The sequence below is a fragment of the Coenobita brevimanus genome, chromosome 33 (assembly GCF_032717465.1).
Source record: "Coenobita brevimanus isolate Jiangsu-jjx chromosome 33, ASM3271746v2, whole genome shotgun sequence".
Lineage (NCBI taxonomy): Eukaryota > Metazoa > Arthropoda > Malacostraca > Decapoda > Coenobitidae > Coenobita > Coenobita brevimanus.
The window spans coordinates 22,609,606-22,623,852 of record NC_136986.1 but is presented as its reverse complement, the minus strand read 5'-3'; the positions used below and the strand labels follow the sequence as shown (position 1 = coordinate 22,623,852).

Genomic DNA, 14,247 nt, shown 5'->3' with positions numbered 1-14,247 from the left:
ATGGTAGAGTGTTAATTATGAGAGTTAGAGAGGGTACAGAGGGAGTGATTAGTGATGAGCAGTGTGGCTTTAGGAGAGGGAGGGGATGCGTTGATCAGGTGTTTGCTGTGAGACAAGTGTGTGAAAAGTATTTAGCAAAAGGCAAGGATGTGTTTTGGGCATTTATGGATTTAGAGAAAGCGTATGATAGAATTGATAGGGAGGCTTTGTGGACTGTTTTAAGATTGTATGGACTTGATGGTAGGTTACTAAAAGGGGTGAAAAGTTTTTATGGAAATAGTAGAGCGTGTGTAAGAGTGGGAAATGCTGTGAGTGATTGGTTTCCCGTGAGAGTGGGGCTGCGACAGGGATGTGTGATGTCGCCTTGGTTGTTTAATATTTACATGGATGGTGTTGTAAGGGAGGTGAATGCAAGAGTTTTAGGTGGTCTGAGTCTGGTAAATGTTGATGGAGGAGAGTGGAATCTGAAGCAGCTGCTGTTTGCAGATGATACTGCACTGGTGACTGATTCAGAGGAGAGATTGAGACAGTTGGTAGAGGAGTTTGGAAGGGTGTGTGAAAGGAGGAAATTGAAAGTAAATGAGAATAAGAGTAAAGTGATGAAGTGTACGAGGTTGATAGATGGTAGGGGGATGAATATAGTTTTGAATGGTGAGTTGCTTGAGGAGGTAGATTGTTTTAAATATCTAGGGTCACATGTTGCTGATGGAAGAATAGATGCAGAAGTGAAGTTTAGAATAAATGAAGTAGGAAAGGTGCTGGGAGGAATGAAAAAAGTGTTTAAATGTCGTTCGCTTAGAATGGATGTAAAGAGAAGGCTGTATGAGGGTGTTGTGGTACCGACTGCATTATATGGGGCTGAAACATGGAATATGGATGTAGCAGAGAGGAAAAGTTTGAATGTAATGGACATGAGATGTCTGAGGAGTATGTGTGGAGTGACGCGTATGGATCGAGTGCGAAATGATGAAGTGCGAAGGAGAACTGGAGTTGTTCGGGAGATGGCTGGTAGAGTTGAGCAGAGGGTGTTGCAATGGTTTGGGCATATGGAGAGAATGGATAATGAGCGATTGGTGAAAAAGATAACTAGATCTGATGTGAGAGGTGTAAGGCTGAGAGGAAGACCACGAATAGGATGGATGGACAGTGTGAAGAGAGTGCTGGATGCGAGAGGGATGTCTGTTGAGCAAGGAAGAGTGGCTGTGCGTGACAGAAATAAATGGAGAGAAATTGTGAATGAATAAGTGATGACGCAGCCCTGAGGGGATATTCTCCCTCATTTGGTCTGATCAGCTAGTCAGGTCAGGTGCGGGTAAGGGGATGGGTCTGTTATGATGTGGCAGGGGTAAACCATTTCTGCTGTCGGGCCCTGCTGCGGATGTTACTGATTGCATTGCGCAGTTGACCCTTGTGCGGTGTGGTGCGGTGAGGATCTGTCCGTTCTCCCCTTTGGGGCTAAGATGAGAATGAATGTGTTTGCATGGATGAGTAAATGGAGAGTGAGTCGTACTGTCTCGGCTACCTCCCTTTCCTTGGGGGAAGCAGCCTAGGTATATAGATAGATAGATAGATTTTTCATTGAAATGTGTCCTATGCCCTATTCTCATACTAAAAGAATTTATATAAAAAAGGGAAAAGGTTAACTGATACTGCCATTGGCCATGAAGTAGCTAATTTATCATCTGGCACCCAAATTGCACTTGGTTGCTTATTTTCCCTGTCCATTACCCATCAAAGGTCCCTTATGACCTATTCTCAAGCTAAAATTATATATATATATATATATATACATATAAGGGAAAAAGCTAAGTGATACTTCCATTGACCTGGAAGTAGCTAATTTATCGTATATGGTCTAGATTTCCTGCTATCCCCACGGGAGGGGCACGATGCAGTCCAGCCATCCCCGCGGGTAAAGGGTTAAAAACTGGTCAATGAACAAACAAGTTAATGAAATAAATTCTTCATGACAGCACAAACCTAAGGCAAATACCCAAAACTTCACTTGGGAGGGAAATCTTCATAGACCTCTTACATTCTTGGAACAAGGATATTGAAAATTACCTACACCCAACAGGTACTGGGGGTATATCCTACCCCACTGTGCACTTCAGATATTCAGTACTACCAAAATGGAGCAGTAAGTGACATGAACTCACCACCACACTTGACTACTCACTGGCACTGAAAAAGTCAGGGACAGCCATGCTGCTGCCAGCCGTCGTTCATGGTGAAACATGAAATGACGTCATAGCGTGAAGTAGGAGCAACCCCCAATACCTAATGAGGGCTAGGGAGTTCGGCTTGAAAATAAGTATAGAAAATCTTTGTTGACCCCTATGAAGCAAGTAATCTTGTTAGGTCTGGAGTTGGACACCAGAGAAATATGAGTGCACCTTTCTCCAGACAATGTATGTTACAGTACCATGTGGAAAATTTATTTAGGACACTTATGCCAACCTGAAGTAATAAGGACATAGGAAATCACTGCTGTGGGCACTGAACTTATGTGCTTTCCATTGGCAGGTTTTGCCAATGCCACATACCACGGGAGGTAAACGTAATCCCAGCAGAAAAGAAGATGCACTTGAGATGTGCTTCATCCAGTCCCTGCCAGCCACAGGAGACTGCCTTGATTATGGATGGTGCCAGTTTCATTTAGCTCACGATCATAATCCAATGCCTTAGACTTGGGCTGGGTCATACTGTCATGAGAGGGGCACCAACAGCTTGGGGCCTGGACAGAGACAGAGCATGTCAGACATATGTCAGGAAGCTAAGGGTAGTCCAAAGGGACAACGAACTGGCAGTGCATTGCATCAGATAGTATGGCACGTCAAGATCTGAGCTCTTACTGGCACAGACAAAACACATCTAGCAGTTCACTCACCATCGCCGTTGGTCCCTGTCGGCTCAGGATATTCTGGGGAGAAGAAAATGAGGGCCAATGCATACTCTCAGTTTAAGTTGGCCTCAGTTGAATGCACTCTCTGGAGAGGCATATTCAACTAATTGGTTCTCAGGTGGGGCCACATGGAGGTGGACCTCTTTGTCACCTAAGACACAGTGCAGTTACTGCCCAACCTATCCAAGATGCACTCTAGTTCGACAGGTGGCCCAGACGTGATAGAGGAGGACTGGATGAAGTGGACACTCGTATATTTCCCTCATTTGCGTTGAAAGTTCTCCTAAATCTAGTTTGCAAGCAGTCACGATTGGCAGAAATCTGCTTTTAGCACCAGAGTGCTGCAAAGGGTATGTCCCAATCCACTGCCTTTGAGGAAGGCGTGACTCACCAACCCCCTAGCAAAGAAGCTCCAATCAGCATTGAATCTTTAGGCATGGTAATTCTTCGGTGTGTTCTTACCTTCTCCGAATTTCACGGAGGATATGCCACAAACATTATAAGCCTCCTCCACCAATCCATCTGGATTGCTTTCCTCTGTTTCTGAGGAGAACTGGGAGACTCTTTCATAACAGAATCCCTGGTCCTGTCATTTTTATTGAGTTTGGTACAGAGGAAAGGCAGGGTGGAGATTGTCTCGGATTTGTGCACTGTTCCTAGCATGCACTATCTTTGCACAGGATGGATTGGCGGTGTCCCTATTTGCTATCTCCAAGGTCGTTTGCAAAAAACGGGAAAGAAGACTTCAGGTTTGCACCTCTCACAGTTCCAGCTTGTAGGATACGTGCTATCCACCATCCTATATGGCGTCTATGCTCAATAGCAGCGCTTAAGCAGTACCCAGAAGTTTCATTAGGCACAGACTGACGTGAGACATTGTTCTGTGCAGATTCGGGTGCCCCTTTTTTTCAGTGATGGGTACTTTCTGCTACAGTGGTTCTTAACCCGTTGAGAGCAATAGGCCTCATTTGGGACTTATCAAAGTCGAAAGCGATAGGCCTCAAATGAGTGCAATTTTCAAAGGCATACCAAAACCGCACCACAAGGAGTAAGTGGCTGATATTTGTATGGGAAATAGGGGCAGTTGCCCCATATATGCTCAGAATACATGTGCGCTCGCGGACACCATGGAGTGCACACTAGTTTTCCTCCCGTGATGCCGCCAACCCTACATCAGGCGCTAGGGCAGCGTTTCTTAACCTTTCCCGACTTCAGCAGGTCTAGGTAGTCCAGCACCCCCTAACTCTGGCTAACATCTGGTTACTACAAGGATAAAGTAAAGTGAAGTGCAGTACTGCTTGATCATTTATTTTGTTCATTCTCCAAAACAAAAAACATTGAGGATGCCAATACTGTTGGCAAAAGCAATAAGAAAAGAGTAAGACAGGGTGGAAGTGAAGTTAGCAGGGAAGTGAAAGATAAAAATGGTAGATTACTAGTGGAGAATGGAGAAAAAGTGAGCAGATCGAGAGAACACTTTAAGGAATTGTTGAACATAGAGGATGGAAGTAATGCAAGTATAAGTGGCTGGGGAATGGCTGTGGGAAGGAGGGGGGTGAGAAGACTGGGAGAAATCGGTAGGATAGAAGTTGTGGAAGCAATGAAGAAAGTAAAATCGGGGAAAGCCCCAGGAATTGATGGGGTGTGTGGTGAAATGCTGAAGCATGGGGGAGAGATAGTAGTAGATTGGATGTGGAAGATGTGCAGATTGGCCTGGGAGGAAGGTAGAGTCCCGGAGGATTAGAAGTCAGGTATAATTATTCCCTTGTACAAAGGAAAAGGGGAAAAAGAAGTGTGTGGTAATCACAGGGGCATTTGTCTTCTTAGTATAATAGGAAAAGTGTATGGTAGGATACTTATTGACAGAGTTAGAGAAAGAACAGAGAAATTAGTTGGAAAAGAACAGGGAGACTTTAGGAAGGGAAGAGGTTGTGTAGATCAGATATTCATTCTTAGGTCTTTAGTGGAAAAGTTTCTAGAGAAGGGAAAGAAGTTGTATGTGGCCTTCATGGATTTAGAGAAAGCATATGACAGGGTGGATATACAAGGATTATGGAAAGTCTATCTATCTATCTATTGCCAGACGCCTCAATCCCGTTTGGGGTGGCCACAAACAAATCGACCTGTCCTCCGCCATTTCACTGCCCTGCTCCCAACTCACACCCCCCTCTCTCATATACCTCTCCACCCCATCCCTCCATCTCATCCTCGGCCTCCCCCTCCCTCTTCCCCCCTCCACCTCACTCACATACACTCTCTTCGTCAGTCTTTCACCCTCTATCCTCTCCACATGGCCAAACCACCTCAGTGTGTTCCTCATAACGCTCCCTATCACATCCACATCAGCACCGCAACGTTCCTTTATATCCTCATTTGTCACCCTATCTCTCCGTGTGACTCCACAGGCCCCTCTTAAATAACTCATTATGGAAAGTGTTAAGAATATATGGAGTAGATGGGAAGTTGTTGAATGCTGTGAAGAGTATGTACGATGATGCGAAGGCTGCAGTGCGTGTGGATGGTGAACTAAGTGAATTTTTCTCTTTGAAAGTTGGGTTGAAACAGGGATGTGTCATGTCTCCATGGTTGTTCAATCTGTACATGGATGGGGTAATAAAAGAGGTACAAGGTAGGGTAGTGGATGTTGGAGTGGCCCTGGTGAGAGAGGATAGTGTTTGGAAACTATCTGTACTGTTGTTTGCAGATGATACTGTGTCAATGAGTGAAGACGAAGAGGAGCTGCAAGGCTTGGTGGATGAGTTTGGGAGAGTGTGTAAGAAACGGAATCTAAAGGTGAATGTAGGGAAGAGTAAAGTGATGGTCTTTGAGAGAGGTGAAGTCAATGAATGTACAGCGACGTTGGATGGTGGGCAATTGGAAAATGTGAGTACGTTTAAGTACTTGGGTGGTGTGATGAGTAAGGATGGAGGTTTGGAGGGTGAAGTGCGTGAAAGGGTACAGCGGGGAAGAAAGGTTGCTGGTTCTTTGAAAGCAGTGATAAGAAACAGGGAAGTGAGCATGGAAGTGAAAAAGTTACTACATGGCAGCATTGTGATACCAACTCTAACGTACGGAAGTGAAGCTTGGACGTTGTTGGAAGGACACAAGTCAAGAGTGAGAGCAGTGGAAATGAGTTATTTAAGAGGAGCCTGAGGAGTCACATGGAGAGACAGGCTAATGAATGAGGATATAAAGGAGCATTGTGGTGTGGATGTGGATGTGATAGGAAGCGTTATGAGGAACACACTGAGGTGGTTTGGCCATGTGGAGAGGATAGAGAGTGAAAGACTGACGAAGAGAGTGTATGTGAGTGAGGTAGAGAGGGAAGAGGGAGGGGGAGGCCGAGGATGAGATGGAGGGATGGGGTGGAGAGGTATATGAGAGAGGGGGGTGTGAGTTGGGAGCAGGGCAGTGAGATGGCGGGGGACAGGGCGACTTGAAGGCGATTTGTTTGTGGCCACCCCAAACGGGATTGAGGCATCTGGCAATAGATAGATAGAAAGAACACGAAAAACCGAAAAAAAAAGTAAAAAACATGGGCAAACTCAATCAAACATACACAGCAGGGTAATCAAACATACATTCATCAATGTGATTTTTATTGTTGCTTATGTGCTACTAGTTTCTCAAATCGAGGCTTCGTGTTGGTCAGAGCCACCCTTATATCATGGAGCAGCCAACCTTGAAGGTGGTTCCGGATAGTTGTTTTGATCAGGAGCATGGTGGATAATGCCTTCTAACACAGGCAGGTAGTTGGAAATGGAATGATCATCTCCAGTGCTGTCCTCGCCAGTTCAAGGTACGCTACCAACTGATCACACCAAAAACCAGACACCGGTAATATTCGGAATTTTGTCTGACAACCCTGGTTCACCTGCAGGTCAATAAGCTCCTCCTTCAGGTTGTCAGCATCACTCATGTCTGCCAGGAAGGGCTGCTGAATCCATTCTGGAAATTTATGATCCTTGGGAAAGTACTTTGCCATGGTGGTGTCAAGGTGCAAAAGGTGAGCAACAATATTTTCTACAAGCATGGGGCTGATTGTCTTATCCCCCAATTTTTCTTCAAGGATTGGAAAGCTTCCCACACTCCCTCCCTGGATTCGACGCTTCCAGAGTGAGAGCTTCTTCTTGAAGGCTTCTACCTTCTCTGTACCAACAGTATTACTAGCAAACATACCTTTCATGGACAAGTTGAGGTCATTCAAATGGCTGAAAATATCTTCCAGATAGGAGAGAGAAAGGATGAACGTTTCGTCCTCGAATTTTTCATCGAAGTTACTCTGATACTCTCAGAGAAATATTGCAATCTCATCATTGAGCTCTGCAATATGGGTCAGGTTTTCCCAAGGGAGAGCCATCGCACTTCTGTGCAGAAGGGAAGAACTTGATGTTCGCTTCCCATCTCCTCACAAAATAACTTGAACACTGTGGTTTAAAGGACGACCCCGGATGAAATTCACAACTTGAACACAGATAGACATAACTTCTTTGTGGTGAGGCGGCAACGTCTTTGCCACCAAAGCATGGCGATGGAGAACACAGTGCTTCACAATGAGATCTGGTACCCTATCCTTTAACAGAGCAGCAAAGCCAGACCTATTCCCTATCATGGCAGGGGCACCATCTGTGCAGACAGACCCTACCTTCTCCCACTTGATCTGATGCTTCTCAAAGAACTCGTCCAAGAGTTGGAATATATCTGCTGCTTTCATCGTCATTTGCAAAGCCTCACAGAAGAGGAATTCATCTTTAATTTCACCATCCTTGATGTACTGGGTATACACAATCAGCTGACTCATGTTGGAAGCATCAGTTGATTCATCCAACTGCAGACTGATGCGGATGGGACTGTCTTTAATCTCCTGAACAATCTGGTCCAAGATGTTGCAGCTCATATCTGCAACTCTCCCTGCGATGACGTCATTGGACAGAGGCACGTCCTTCATCTTCTTAGCTGCCTCTGTTCACAGGATCAGTTCTACCATCCGAATGGTGCATGGCTTAATCAGGTTTTCTGGAGCCGAATGCGCAGCCTTCTCCCTGATGCACTGGTATGCCACCTCATAGGAAGCTTGTAGAAGTCGTTTCTGCACCGGTTTGATTCCAAGTCGGGGTAGTGTACCTTTCTGGTCATATCTAGCCCTCTTAGCCTGCAGAACCTCGAGAGTTTGTTCATGTTCTGCAGTTGGATGCTTCACCTGGTGTTCTCGGAGTCTATCTGGCTTCAAATTAGACACTCCTTCCTCAGACGCTGTCTGGTTCGGAGCTCTGGCCACTCTCTCTCTCAGACTGGACTTAGTCTCATTTACTGAGGTTGATTTTTGCCAGTTTTTCCTTGTTTTTGGCTCTTTTGGACTTAGTCTCCAGCACAGAGAGTGAATTTCTTTCTCTTTCTGTGCTTTGGCTCTGACTCTGTCTCTGACAGACAGCCACTGCTTGACTGTGAGAGTGTTTGTGTAGTGTGTTTGTGTGTGTGTGTGTGTGTGTGTGTGTGTGTGTGTGTGTGTGTGTGTTTTTTTGGCCTGCCGTTAGTGTCCCTCGCTGTAGTACGACGCCGAACCCTGAAGGGGTGCCGTTAGGGCACTTCCATGAAGGGGGGCCATTAGGGCCTGGTTAAAGGAGGCAGTGAGGGCGGCTCTTATAGATTAGGGAAGTCCCGAAAGGGGCAGTGGCGGGGCCTCCCACGTCGCCCTTTAGAGGGCGGGGAGCATAGGTTGCCCGTCACTGTAGGGAACTAGGCCATTTTTACGGTTTATTGCTTTCCATTTTCAGAGTGAGTGTTGGTGTACCTGTCTGGGTGTCTGTGTGAGTGACGTCTGTGTGTGTTTGTGTGTCTGTGTGAGTGACATCTGTGTGTGTTTGTGTGTCTGTCCCTCAGGGACATGGGAAGGACGCAGATCCCCCGGCCCACGGGCCCAGCCCGTCAAACCCCTTCCCAGCAGAGGACGCCTCGCCCTGCTGCCATGCCAGGCGCGAAGCGGGAGCGGCATCTCTCAGACGCTAGCTCCCACTCGTCGACGCCTGGCAACGCCTCTGCCTCCCCTCCTTCTCTTAGGCTTAAGGGGACTGTTCCCCGCACACGGCATGTCGCCTCAGGCCCCCCTTCCACTTCGGCACGTGCAACCAAGGTTGCACGTGTGCATGAGGCGATGGAGGACGATGCTTCGGCTCCTCCTCCTGTTCCCAGAGCTAAGACACAGACCTCTGGTGCCACCCATCCAGCTGCCTCTCCCTCTGAGTGCCCGCGCAGTCAGGCACCAACCTCTGCCAAGGTGTCACCACCTACTGCCTCGGCTGCACACGATGCAGCCTGTGCTGCGATTGCACCAGCTACTGTTGCCTCTCTTGCTGGAGCTGCCCCTTCTGCTACGCCCGTCGACTCTCCTGACGCCGACGGTTTCATCCCTGTGACACGAAAAACACGACGAGCGCCACAGGGAAACGCTCACGCTCCTGCATACAGGACTTTGGTGCCACGGCAGCATCCCTCTGCAACTCGCCCTTCAGTCTCAGTTGTGCCTCCTCCTCCTCCTCGCTCGTCCTTCCCGGCCTTTCGCGTTCCTCTCCAGGAAGGATACGAGACCAGCTACGATGCAGTAGCGGCGTTGGAGAACCACCTGCCAGGCCTCGTGGCCGCGAATCGCTATGGCCGAGACAACAGCTGCGTGCTGATCCCCACCGAGGAGGAGTCATACCTTCGGCTGAGGGCAGTGGCAGAGGAGGAAGCACCCATAATAAAGATAGTGGAGCTGTCTCCAGGAGGACAAACTGTCAAGGCAACAGTCATGGGATATCCCCGGCGTATGCCGGTGGATATCCTCTTACGGCACCCTCTTGTCGAGGCAGCAGAGCGCTGCCAGACTCAGAGGGCACGGGAGGAGACGCTGCAGGTCTGTGTGACCCTCCGCGGGCCTCTAGTGCCGTCCCTCGACCTGGGCAATTGGGGCACTTTTCATCTCCGCCCCTTCACCCCAGAACCGCTGCGCTGCTACCGGTGCCAACGCTTCGGGCATCATCGTGCCACCTGCAACCGCCCCGTCATCTGCGGTATGTGCAGTGGAGCGCACGACACAGACCAATGCCTGAAACGGTTCAAGGCGAAGGAACCGGTTGCTGCCAAGTGCCCCAACTGCTCAGGGAAACATCACGCCTGGCACCGCAATTGCCCTGCGAGACTTCGCCGCGTGGAACAGGGTCGGGAGAGACAGGTTGCATTCGTGCAAGAGCAACAGGCCGCCAGTGCAACTCCAGCTCCCCCGGCACTTTCATATGGGGACAACAACGCCGCCCTCTTGCTTCGTGCCCACCAGCCTTCCGCGATCAAGACTTTCCTCCCTTGCCCTCAGCTCTCACGGTAAGCCAGACCACTGCAGAGGTTCACTACCCACTGCAGTCCAGCCTCTCATCGCCACCCAGCCCGACGCTCAGTCCGCCATCTATGACTTTGCCACCAAAACCCAGCTCAGCGCCCTGCCCACCCACTGCCCCTGCTCAACCTGTCATAACATTCACACAGGAGGACATGAGAGATCTGGGATCTCAAATCGCCGTGGCTGTTGCCAAAGCAGTGTCCCTAAAGCTGGGTATCACCATAAAGGCGGCTGCGATCAGCTCTGCTGCAGATCGCATAATAGACGAGGCGATCTCCAGGAAGCTGGAAGGCCTTGGTGCCAGGCCTGCCCCTTGCCACCTTACTCACTCTTCAAGGGGGAAACGGGCTTCCCCACGCAAGCCAGCCCGCTCCTTCAAGCGGTCCAAGCCCCGCAGTTCAGCAGCTCTATCTGCAGCCCCTCACCGGACCCAACCTTGCCCCCTTCAAAGAGACGAGTCTCCACCCTCGGTGGAGACAGTTACGGACATAACCTCAACTCAGACATCGGAGGCAGGTCGTCTCTGTCTCTCCCCAGACAGCAGGACTCCTCCTCCCTTAGATTCCTCCAGTGGAACTGTTTAGGAGCACGGCACAAGCTCCCACTCTTGCAGGAGGCGGCCGAGAGGGACCGCCCCCATGTCATCCTACTGCAGGAGACCCTGCTCCCAGACGGTTCCACATTTCGTCTCCCAGGTTACACCACCCATCTCCTCCCGTACATTCGTGGCGCCACACGGGGATGTGCCGTTCTGGTTCGGGACCACATCGCGTGCACGGATTGTGAACCCCCTCCTTTCTGTGGACCTGATGTGGAGGTTCAAGGTGTGGTTCTCCATCTGGCTACGTCGCCCCTTACGGTATATAATGTCTACCGGAGCCAGAGGGGCACCCTGGAGTTGGGAGATCTGTTCTCCCAGGCTGCCAGGGGAGCCGTATACATAGGGGGCGACTTTAACGCCCACCACGCCTTTCTATCTTCGCCTCTTCAGTCCAACGAAGCAGGACGGCACATCTCTTTGGTTCTGGAGGAGATGGGTGGTGTCTCCCTATTAAATGATGTGGCAGAACCCACCCATATTCGGGGAGGTCGCCTCGATCTCTCCCTTGTGTCAGCACCACTTGCGGCCTTGGCGTCGTGGTCACTCCACCCCCACCTTGCGAGTGATCACTTTGCCCTTATGGTTGACCTGCCTCTTGCTCCCCTCCCGCCACCCCCACCTCCACCACCACGGTGGGACCTACACCGGGCGGACTGGACGGCCTTTGCCCATGCTCTCACAACGGCCTTTGAGACATCCCCTCCTGCCTCAGACCTCGAGAGCAGAGCGGATCAGGTAGAAAGTGCTTTTGCACAAGCTGCCTCTCTTGCTATCCCGTTGCGGCAGCGCTCGACAAGGTGCTACCGAGACGGCTGGATCTACTGTGACAGGGTCAAGGAACTGAACCGGAGGCTTAATGCGGCGCGCAAGCAGTACCGACGGCGCCGTACATCTCCGCACCGCCGGTACCTGGTTGCTGTTACACGGCATGTGACTTCCGAGAAGCGCCGCCTTAGGGAGGAGGCGTGGATCAGATGGTGTCGTACCCTAGACTCTCACTCCACTCTCCGCGAGATGTGGAGGAGAATCAGGTCCGTCTCTGATCCACGCCCTCCTCGCCCTCCCTCCCATCCTGACCCTGCCGCTGAGGCCAGCTGTCTTGCTCAGCACTTCGCCAACCGCTCTGCATCTTCCAATCTCCCGCAGTCTGTCAGAGCCCTGCAGGCGCAGCTGTCCTCCTCTCGTGTTATAGCTATCCAGGCAGCGTGTAATAGGCCTGACCCTGCTGATTGTCCAATCACCAGTGGTGAGCTTCAGAAAGCTCTGCAACGCAGGGAGGACACTGCACCGGGGCTTGATGGGCTCACATACTCTGTTCTATCACACGCTGGAGATTGTGGTAGCAAGCGACTGCTTGATCTGCTTAACCTCTCGTGGTCTGAGGGGCGTCTGCCGAGGTCGTGGAAGGCGGCTGTCATTCACCCGATTCCGAAGCCTCGTGATCCCACTGCCATGCGCCCCATCTCCCTTCTCAGCTGTGTTGCCAAGACAGCTGAGAGGGTTGTGCGGGCTCGTCTTGCTTGGCGGCTGGGACCACTGCACCCAAGGATTTACGCTTACCATCCTGGCAGGAGTACCACTCATTGCCTTGCGTCTCTGCTTGGGGAGCTGAGGGGAGGAAAGGGAATGGCTGTCTTCCTCGACCTCGAAAAGGCATTTGAACTGGCAAACCCCACTGTTATACTTGCAGCTCTTGCAGCAAGGGGTGTAGGAGGCAGGCTCCTATCTTGGATCAAGGATTTTTTCCATGATCGATCTGCGGGGGTCCGTTTTCAGGGGCATCTCTCAGCTTTTCATCTCCATCCCAATGGCACCCCCCAGGGGAGCGTCTTAAGCCCTCTCCTTTTTAACATCTTAATGGAGGGGCTTTTAACCGTCGATTATGGGCCAGGCATCTCTCTCCTCTGCTATGCAGATGATTTGGCCCTGGTCTTCACACGCCGAGATTGCTTCTCCCAGGCGTACTATGCCCTGTCTCGACTCCATGCCAAATGCAACGAGCTTGGATTGAAAATCAATCTGGACAAAAAAAAGTGTCTGCCATTCGGCCTCCGTCCCCCAGACTTTCCATTGCTTCTCGGGGGTCACCAGCTTACTCTTGTCACTACACACCAGTATCTGGGGTCTGGTTTGACCAAGGCCTAACCTTTGCAAGCCACGTCAGATACCTACAGGAACGTGCTTCCACCCGCCTCACTGCTCTCCGGTACCTTTCAAAAAGGAGCTTGGGGGCATCGTTTTCTGTCCTCCGCACGTTTTACATTCACTCCATAAGATCCCTGGTGGACTACGGAGCAATCTGTATGACTGGTCTCTCCCCACCTATCTCCAAGTCCTTGGAAGTTCTACAAAACAATGCTCTACGTATCATGCTCGGAGCTCCACCTTGGACCCGTCTAGTGAATTTGCGTTTGGAGAGTGGGCTGTCATCACTGACGCACCGCATAGCGCTACGCGCAGCAACAATCACACTCCAGCTGGTGCAGCGCCGGCCTGATCTACCTGTCTCAACCCTGCTCAAACGACTTTTGGGCCATCCACCTGAGGCGCTCCCTCAACGTGACTGGGCCCGAACCACAGCTGCCACCATTCACAATTTGGGAGCTGCTCCTAGCTTGTGCCAAGACCCTGATTCTCCTTTCCCTGGCTTTGAAGATCCACCACCTTGGACTCCACTCCCTTTCCATATCATCAGTCCATCAGAGGCCAAACCTCGCTCTTCTATTCCCGCCATGATTCGTCAGGATGGTCTTAGTCGGGTGGCTGCTTTAGACTCCCCAGGTTCGGCCACCTACTTTACTGACGGCTCTGTTTCTCCTGATGGCTCTGCTGGATCTGCTTTTGTCGTGGGGAATTTGGTTGAATCATGGCGCCTCTCCCCAGGAGTGTCTGCCTTCCAAACAGAGCTTGCAGCCATTTTGGGTGCATTGCGCCATGCTCATCACCACCATTATAGACGTGTCATTATCCATACGGACTGTCTTTCCTCCCTTCAACGGCTACGCTCTTTCTCCCTCAATGATAATGTGTTCCTCCTAACAGCAATTTACACGGTTGCAACTCTTCTTGTCCAAAGGGGAGCCACTATCATACTTCACTGGCTCTCAGGTCATGTCGGGATTACTGGCAATGAAAGAGCTGATGACGCGGCACGCGCTGCCTGCACTCATCCAGAGATAACATTCCCCCTCCGCCCCAGCCCCTCATACATTTTTGGAGCACTAAAGGCAACCATAGGCAGGCTGTCCCGGGAGGAACACCAACTCTGCATCTCGGGGGGCTCTAGCTCTGCAGACTGGTATGCCACTGCTACATCATACTCTCCCCTCCTGCCTCCTTAGGGCCTGCCTAATTATTTAGTAGTGAGAA

At 50.4% G+C, this 14,247-nt stretch overlaps 1 protein-coding gene across 1 annotated transcript; it reads right to left on the bottom strand.

The window, feature by feature from the left end:
* Positions 1 to 6,641: 6,641 nt before the first annotated feature.
* LOC145395825 (protein FAM200C-like) lies at positions 6,642 to 7,853 on the bottom strand. The gene is made up of 2 exons (XM_080269357.1): positions 7,371 to 7,853; positions 6,642 to 7,193 (listed from the first exon to the last, which is right to left on the bottom strand). Exons 1-2 carry the CDS (start codon positions 7,851 to 7,853, stop codon positions 6,642 to 6,644), a joined length of 1,035 nt encoding a protein of 344 aa, XP_080125483.1.
* Between the last annotated feature and the right edge of the window lie 6,394 nt (positions 7,854 to 14,247).

What these genes read in the sequence shown, in the direction of transcription:
- LOC145395825 (XM_080269357.1), bottom strand. Translation starts at nt 7,853, where the DNA reads ATGAAGGACGTGCCTCTGTCCAATGACGTCATCGCAGGGAGAGTTGCA. An exon ending in TTATGTCTATCTGTGTTCAA is followed by an intron (nt 7,194 to 7,370) that starts GTTGTGAATTTC and finishes TTTCTCTGAGAG; the next exon opens with TATCAGAGTAACTTCGATGA.